Source organism: Etheostoma spectabile, chromosome 9, assembly GCF_008692095.1.
Source record: "Etheostoma spectabile isolate EspeVRDwgs_2016 chromosome 9, UIUC_Espe_1.0, whole genome shotgun sequence".
In the NCBI taxonomy this organism is placed as follows: Eukaryota; Metazoa; Chordata; class Actinopteri; order Perciformes; family Percidae; genus Etheostoma; species Etheostoma spectabile.
In genome coordinates this window covers 24272258-24281547 of record NC_045741.1, presented here as the reverse complement: position 1 = coordinate 24281547, position 9290 = coordinate 24272258, and the positions used below count along the sequence as shown (strand labels likewise).

The window sequence follows — 9290 nt, the reverse complement described above, 5'->3', positions numbered from 1 at the left end:
TGTATTTTGTATTTTTGTGTTTGTGTATGTTCTCATTGTGATATGTATCCCCCTGGGTCTGAAATAAAGTTTATAAAAAAAAAGATTAATTTTTAACAAATGTTGTGTTGCTTTTAATTGACTCTATGTGAAAAGTTATTACAATTCACCCTGAGGGGAACACAAATGTGTGTACCAAATGTCATGGCAATCCATCCAATAGTTGTTGAGCTATTTTAGTGGCGGACTGCCATCGTCCTCCCTAGAGCCAGGCTGCTAGCAAGGCTGAATGTAAGGCTCACAAAAGAAACTGTAAATGTGCAAAGGACTGCAGAATTGCAGAAAAATGACAGGTCAACCATGTAAGGACTCACCATTACACTAGCAGCAGTGATCAATCCCTGTCACTCAGTCCACTGGAAATATTTTCTGGCGACCTTGCCTGTCACCATGTGAGTCTTCGATTTTAATGACAAAAGCCTACACAGCATTGATGTAGCCATGAACGCTGCCTTAAAAAAGTGTCCCAGTGTATGGCGATCATGCTGTGAGTCATTCTTGTCTAAGCACAAAGCTTTATGTAAACCCACATGGAGACATTCAAGTCAGCGATTCAAATATAATCTGTTACAGAACAAAATCCCACAGGGAATGGCCTCTCTATCTTTTCATCATCACATACAGTACACTTAGTAGTTCCATAACATTACCAAGCGATTAAATATTAAGCCTAACCAGACTCTCATTCATCCGTCTTTTAACATCTCTGACCACTACCACTCCTCAACCAAATTACAAAGTATGTCAGGCTGTTATGTCACTGCAATGAAAATAATTTGTAAGCAGGTGGCAACATGGGAGGCAGCATAATTACCTTCAGACTTTAGATATGACATTTTTGGCCATTCGCTTGGCTTTTTTCAGTCAAATCAAGCTCACAATCAAGATTCACTGTATGTAATTTAGCCTTACAGTCAATCAGTCATAGTTTTTTTCTGTAGACCATTGAGCACATCTTGCGCCAGTTTGAGTTCCTCCATACCCACTGTAGGAAACATGTCCCAGTACCCTTACAGTGTCACTGGGGATGACACAAACTGAAACCACCGCCCTGTCCAGATGACACAAAGTCATTTCCTGGAGTTATTTAACCACCTGCTGTAAATATCCCCAGTAAGGTCCACCCTTAACAAACCTAATCCTGCTTGGACAGATATACTGAATTTGCCCAGAATTCCTGCAACACTCTCCTCAAAGAGGAGAGCACCTTCTTCCACATAATATCCATTTCAGTGACCAGGACTCTGAGGAAACTCAGGCATTTGCAATTAATGATCTGAATTGTGAAACTTTTGGCTTTTCTCTACTTGTTCCAAAGCAACTCTACACACACTGTTTGCCTCTTCTATTGTAGCATATGGCATTCTGCAATATTACACAAGCAAGTGTGCATAAATGTCATTACTGAGTGCAGAGATCCGTAAGCATCACTTAAGTAGTGTAATAATGCGATTATACAAACAATGGTTACCAACAAAATATGATGTAATCAAACTGTATTCATATTGTGATGCAATTTGCTCACAAATATGTAAAAAAATAAGACCAAGAGGATTTCTAGTCAATGCTGAGTCAACCCTTAGCCAGAATACTTAAGCTAACCTAATGATGGCTTTGTAGAGATTGTAGTTTCCCAAACTGAATAAATACTGAACACATAAACACAAAACTGATTTAATAGCTCAGTGGTGTTGAAACTACGATATCTGCAGAATAAAATACTGTTTCCATGGACAGAGCGTTAGCTACTATGTCTGCAAACTTCACATGTAGTCTATTTTTGACAGCCCAGCTAATGGGATTCCAACATGTCAATAACTCCAGGGCGTTGTATAATAAGACTACTGTACTTACCTTTAATCCGATGAATCACTTTATATTTGACATGGAAATGGCTAAGTTACATTTTTTGTGATGAGAATGGTGTGCTATCATGCTGAATTGAGCACCTTCTAAATGTCTAGTTGACCAATCAGATTGCTTGGTCGGACCTTTGTTGTATAACTTATATATATGTTGTGAGGCAAAGAGGGCCTACCTGAAGAACTCAATGAAGGAAAAGCCGTAGCCGTGTTGTTCGGCAATTCCTGCACACACAACGTTGGCTGATGCTCCTATCAATGTGCCATTTCCTAAACAGACAGGAGAACAGCATTTAGCGTATCGTTCTTAATTTTAATTAGGGAATTTAATGCCACATAAAATACATAGTTATGAAGAGCATGAGCATAATTACAAAGCATCCAACATTTATGCACTGCTATAACAATATTCTTTCTGTATTTTCAGTTTTAATCTAGTAAAAGGTTTTACTATTTCTAATCTTCTGAAGGCAGTGTTGACAGTCAGGGTGCGTATCACTCCTGCCGTTCGATACTGCTCACATCTCAAAAGGTGTCATTGTGGGGATGGAGCTTGGCGGTGGCAACATTATACTGCCGATCGATGCAGACCTGTCACACTGCAGTTGATTAAACAGAAACATGATGACAGTTCACTAACTCTCTCAGTCTTTTGTCCTTCCCATCCACACAGAGCCACACTGTGCTGAAGGGCCTGAGAGCCTGAATAAGGCGAGCTTTGGGGGCCTTGGGCTGCTCCCTCAAAAAGAGCAGACTGACCTCTCTGGGGAGTGACACAGCTGCAAAAAGTGTGGCCGTCACCTAGAGGATGTGATTTCTCCTTCTGGCAGAAGCCATCAATAAAGAGCCGCATTTTTCAAACAGCAATATAACTATAAAGCCCCTGGTGACTGTAAGTAACTGTGAATAGTTGTTGTGTATTTTGTGCCCCAAAACAAACAGTCTCATTCCCTATCTTTTATAAATGAAAAAGGCTTACCTCCGAGACAGGCTCCCATGGCCAAGGCAAAGATGAGAGGTTTTATTGGCAAGTTCACATCTGCATCATGACTTAAGTTGATGAGAACTGGAATCTGTAAGTACAGAGAAAGACAAAATTAAATGTAAATTAGCAAAAATATATCTAGTGTGTTAACCATTCTGGCAGAAAACCATTCAATATGCAATGCTTTTCACAGTTTGTTCTGGGGACAGGCAGCTAGCAGATAGTGAGATGTTTTTTACAGTGTGTTCTGGGGACAGGCAGCTAGCAGATAGTGAGATGTTTTTTACAGTGTGTTCTGGGGACAGGCAGCTAGCAGATAGCGAGGAGATGTTTTTTACAGTTTATTCAGGGGACAGGCAGCTAGCAGATAGTGAGGAGCGTAGCAGTGAATATTATATCTTTATGATAGGTGGACATTTCTACCTTTGGATGGAGCCTGGCTCTGGCCCTAGCTATTTACCTCGGTTTCCAGTCTTGCTATTTTAAGCTAACCGCTGCTAGCTGTAGCTTCATATTTACCGTACAGACCATGGGCTGTATATTAATGAACAGAGCACGTGTGACGTCCCCCTTTGGTTTGTGGAGATCTGCTATGAGTCGTTGAGTTTGCCGTCACAGGAGCAGCCATCCTGGTTGCAGAAGACGATTTTAGACAAGAGGGAGGAGTGAGGAAGGAGTGAGGAAGGAGCCCTTACACTCTATGTTACGTTACACACTTTCACTGGCAATCCCATTACAGCCACGCCCTAAAACACCTCCTGCTTTATCGCCAATTTTAAAATCAACAAGACCATAATTCAAAAAATGGACATCATTTTGAGTTGCAGAAGACTTAAAACTAGCGATTGAGACAAGTCAAGTGAGAAGTGGGTCACTTTCTCACAGACTTCCACAGAAACCAACCTCCTTTGGCAATCGCACGTGTCGCCCCCTGCAGGAATTCAGATAGAATGGAGGTTTAAGGAGTCTCCCCCTGGTGGAGATCAGATAGAATGCAGCTTTAAGGCACTTCCGCATTTGCAGCACTTTGCCGAACCAGATGTGTTGTCCATTAATATTAACAGTCTAAGGTTCAGACATAGAGTACTGTCAATCTTTTCATATCGCTGAGCAAGAAAGCAAATGAGCCACATTTCCTGTTGGTTACGTTTAAAATAGCCTTTTAAATTGATTGATTCTTACATTTATTTTTCTTGTCCAAAACGGGGATTCAAGCCTTTTCTCAGCTTCAATCTATTGTGACAGTCAGGCCATGCTTTCTTGTCAGCTGTGCACTGAACTGAATATGAATGCGATTTGAAGTCTTCTTTTATTGGTGGAACAATGCTTGCATGGGCCTGAAAAACTATCAGAGAAAAGGATCTTCAAAACCATTGGATACACTGGTCGACTAGTCAAAGAATCTGGCAGTTTAATTCTTGCCAGCAACATGTCCTTCTGTCAGGGTGATAATGTCTATTCTTCTTCTCACTGTCACTTTAATTAAGCACACTGTCACCCCTCTGAATCTTTGATCTCTGTACAATCTCTGGAGTTTTCAGCAAAACAGACAGCTGACATCAAAATTGGTAAAAAAAAGTTGGTCTAAAATTTGTAACAGAATTAATTGTAAAATATGTCCTCCCAGCTAAAGTAGCTGCAGCTCATGTGTGTCTGTCTGTTGTATGGCAAGAGAGATACAGTACTATTTTGTAGGTAGGCCTACCAGTAGATTATTCACTCACAGTCCAACTTTGAGAAAAAATGAATGAGCATGGTGTATTTGTTCAAAGCAACATTAGTAAGGAGTAATACACGGGGGTGAAACCCATCTCAAGTTCTTCCCTGGTACATGTGTGTGTGATTCCACAAGGGCATACAGGAGTGTGAAATGAAAGAGTCACGCTGAAGCCTCTCACCATGGTGGCAGTGAAGGGAATGTTGTCAATGAGAGAAGAAGCCAGCGCTGAGACCCACATCACAAGGATAATTGCTATAGCCAAGCGCTGGTCTTCTGGCACCGCCTGGGAGGGGAGATAATAAAAGTGACAGATAATTGATACTTTCATCGCCACTCAGATGCACACGCCCCCTTCAGCCCATCACTGATTTAAATCAAACACACCAATTACGTGACACTGAACCTCTCTTTGGGCAGGAGAGGCTGAGAGGATGAAGCTGTTTGAATGTGTGACACGACCACAGGTGGTGGCAGTGGTGTCTTTGAGTTTTATCTCAGAGCTTTGTCATACACACACACAACGAGGCCAATTCTCCACAGGTGACAAACATGATGTTGTTTGAATTCTCTTGATGGTCTTCTCTTAGGTATGCATGGCTGGGTTAAAGGAGGCAATATCTCCTCCTTTTACCTGTCCTCCGCTTGTATCCAGAGAGGAGGCAACGCAATTCTCCCCAGCATGCTGTCCGTTGTTTGGGGGAGGCTGAGCCGGTCAGAAACCATGAATAGCACACTACCTGTCATGTGTGATTATTAGACTTACAGAGGCCCACTGTCTAAACGCAAGCTGACGTACCCATTACAGGTGCAATCCTCTGCTAAGAGACACCTCGCTTGCACACAGGCTAGAATATGGGTGAAAATTACCTCCGACCCCTTCAACGGGCTGACAGGAATCAGATGTAAACAAAAATAATTGAATTCCGAGCTGTGCAGAACAGAAGGATCAATATGCATGGAATGCAATACCATGTCACCTGTGCCCAATTATCAATTGAGCCAGTTGCATGGAGCCATGACAGATGAGTGTCACGTTTGAGAATCAAAAGAAAAACTTACTTTTATAAGCACTGCTGTCTGTTCTCCAATATAGTCGATAAGCTGCAGCTGGGCTAAAGCCTGAAAAATGAAGAGGAGAAGATTAATATGAAGAAGAAGAAAAAAGATCGGAGGAGAATTAGTTATAGATGGGATTAAACCAAGAGAAGAAAAGCAATCTGGATTCAGCAGCCATTAAGTAGACAGAGACAAATCTATTCTTGTTATCGTTATTGACACAGAGAACAAGACAAATAGTCACACGCTGGCCATTCCTTTTTGGGACTGCTTTGTGACGCTATAATGTACAATGTTAAATATTTTGAACATGTAGACTTACCAGGGCCTACATCTATATCAATCTACATTAAAGACGGTTTCTTGTAATTCTTTCACTGGAAGGCTCATGGGTAAAGAAATAGATCATTTAGGAGTCCAAAATCTCTTCAAAAAATATAAACGGGCTTTCAGTCAATGTTGTATGTTAAATACCTCCATTAAAACGAAGAGGGCGGCAAAGAACAGTAGTGTGGCCCATTCCACCCGATGCAAAATAATGTCGAAATCCTGGATGTCGGCCAGAACCAAAAGCCACAGTGCACCCAGGATAGCAATCCAACCTGAGAGAGAGAACAAGAAACACTGCCTTACATCTCTCTTTATGGCTAAAAAACACTCTCACACACATAAAAACTTGTTCTTGGTCTTATCCAACAAACACATTTTTCACAGATTTATAACGAGACATATCACACACGACATATTGGGATCCTTAGGAGACTTTTTATATGATCAAAAAAATGTGGATTACAGTTATTCAGTGAAATGCAGTTCCATCTGCTCTCTGTTCACTGATTCTATTCTTTAATCCCAACTATCAAAAAGAACAGCAACCTTTATTAAATGTTAAAGATGCTACAACCGCGTTTTTACATCCAAGGTCTTCACTTATTCCCCTTATTCCCTGATCAAGAACAATTGTGTGTGTGTAAATGAAATTGCCAGAAGTTCAACATGTGAGAATTCATAGTGGTGTGGAGTGTTCAACGCATGCCCTAAAACTATACCCCAACAAACAGATCATACCAGGAAGTACCCTGGTGGAAACAATGCGTGGAATGTTTGGTCGGTCTCGGTGGGTTTCATCAAGCATTCGTTATCACAAAAATGTTATTTCAACACATTCTAGACTGGAGAACCAAAGATGGCACCGGCCTGCTGATATTAACAACGAGAGAGTGTTTTTGCAACAGTGTGCATCCACTTGAAGAAAATTTGATTAAACAGGTGAGCACCAGTAATTGCCTAGGTCGATGCCATTGCGGAAATAATTTCACAACTGATGAGAATTAGTAAAGAAAGGAGAATGGAAGAAGAATGGAAAGACACAAAGAGGAGAGTGACGGAAGAAAGATTAGAGACAGCGGGACTGGAAGACTGATGCTGTGAGAAACTACATTTTTGCAATTGTTGTTTCTCACAGCGTGTTGTTTTTAACAAGGCCGTGTGGTTCTCCATCACTGACTTTAATCTCTAGATGATGATACATTTTTAGCATACATCTGGGCCAACGTTGGCTGTAAATGGCCAATGAGAACAACTGGGCAACGGGCCGAGCAAAGTCCGAGAAGTGTAACAGTGAAAATAAATAATGCATGCTTAAAATCCATGTATAAAGGTTATCCACTTCCATTTCATAACACGTTTTATAAGGAGTTGTCATGTTATTACTGTAGCTAGGTTACTGTTGATAAGCAACAGTTGATTAGGCTTACATCGACTTCAAACTAAGGCTACGTTTAGTCGGAAACAATCTGAAGAGAAAACGCAAAAAATGGTGTTGCGTTCTCAGTTTTTATTCTGTGTTTAGACAAGTGTTTTGGAAGGAAATCTGCGTGGATATGGTGACGCAAAAAGTGTGTGAAATGTGATGAAGTATGCACGCCAGGCGGCTAGGTGGCAGCGTGAAGCACCTTAACACAACCTTCCTTCTTCTTCTCTCCCTAGCAGCATGAAACCAAAGCATGGCGATGCGAACATCAAAAGCCATAGATAGGATAGAATAGTCGAGGAGGTGGAGTTACTGCTCCAAATAACCGTAGATTACAAAGCCACAAAGGCACAACAGGGCGTGGACTGGGAATCAATGATCAATAATACGATCTGTGAATATTTTATACAACTGTTGAAAAGACTCTTGTATGTTTTATCAGAGCTGCTAGGGCAACATGAAGGTTGTTTGTTACTTTCCTGTCCTGGCTCATGCCTGTGACGTGAACGTGTACGGGACGATAGTCACAGTGAGCAGACCGGACCAGACTTTTGCGTTTTTACCCTTTAGACGTGAAACGTTTTTTAGATTTCCATTCTGGAGGGTGGTTTCAGTTTTTTGTGTCTACACAAAAGGCACTTCTGATAAAATACATGTGTCCTAATGAGCACTGTAAAGTTCTCTGAGTCTTTGCAACAGAGGGAAAAAAATAAGGATCAACATATGACACTTTGATTTGCTCACTACATTGATATTTCCAGAGGCTGCATCCTGAACAGAGCCAGGAGCAGCCAACAGATAACAAATAGCTAAAGAGCTCTCCAATTTAAAAGAGCTTTTAGGCAAGTCGGAGCGGTTTGTGAGCGACTCATCTATCATTGGCACGACAACAGTGCCTGAGACGCAAACTGTGCTGTGAAAAATGTCTCATTGCAGCACAGGTACACAGACCAAAGTAAATTAACACAAGGCCAAAAGATAAAGAGATTTGTGCTCTGGCTGGAGTATTTTGCTCACTTGGAAGCCTATGGTTAGAAGAGATACTGGGATATTTCAGGTATCCCACTGCCACAGATTCAAAGTCATTTAAATGTTGGAGTTTAACCAAAGTAAGACTTTCTAGAAATGAAAAACAGTATTTAATATTTAATTCTTATCTCTAAAAACCTAAAGTCTTCAAATGTTCAATGATTTCTGTCCTATATTTCCCACTTTACAATCTACGCAGTGTTATTAGCATGGCTTTTCAACTACTTACTTTTCTGATTTATCAATAATTTTTCATCCAAACCACAGTTGTAACTCACTTGAACACACACATTAGAGGAATCAAATGACCAGGTAATAATCAGACTGAAATTAAATCTACTTATGTGAAGTTAATGACATCTTAATGAGGCTCAATTTTGAAAACATGTGTGAATGAAAAGACTGCAGTACTCAACCCTGACTGTGACCCGCATGCATTAATGAGAGCCGTGTTTGGACAGGCGGCTTTCCCTCCACAGGGACAGAAAAGCACGCTGCTGTGGGGTCATTCCCATTTAATAAATGTCACAGAGAGGTAACCTGAGCAGTGCCTGTAATTAACTCAGCATGTTTGGTGACTGACTGGCCTCAGCAGCGAGGGGAGAGATGACAGGGTGGGTATAAAGACAGCCATCTTCATTTAGGGATTGTGTTAGCATTAACGAGATGCTGTAAAGGTCATCTACCGAGCACACATCAGAGACATCACAGTCAAAAGTGTCAGACAGACAAAATATAACCCTCAACCTAGTCTCGCATTGCCAGCACTGTGGAGGAGGGTCTGGCTAGTCCACACTGCATTCCTGGATGGGAGAAAAACATGCTCTGGTTTATCGGCATTTCTTT

General features: G+C 41.2%; 1 protein-coding gene across 2 annotated transcripts in view; it reads right to left on the bottom strand.

Annotated features, from left to right (window-relative positions):
• The window catches only part of oca2 (oculocutaneous albinism II), a 49175-nt gene that overhangs the window by 9291 nt on the left and 30594 nt on the right, over nt 1-9290 (bottom strand). For both annotated transcript variants that reach the window (XM_032526714.1, XM_032526715.1), the window contains exons 19-23: nt 6137-6264; nt 5666-5725; nt 4785-4889; nt 2881-2974; nt 2078-2171 (exon numbers count right to left, since the gene is read on the bottom strand). In XM_032526714.1, the coding sequence (XP_032382605.1) occupies nt 2078-2171; nt 2881-2974; nt 4785-4889; nt 5666-5725; nt 6137-6264 (481 nt within the window). The remainder of the gene's footprint in view (nt 1-2077; nt 2172-2880; nt 2975-4784; nt 4890-5665; nt 5726-6136; nt 6265-9290) is intronic.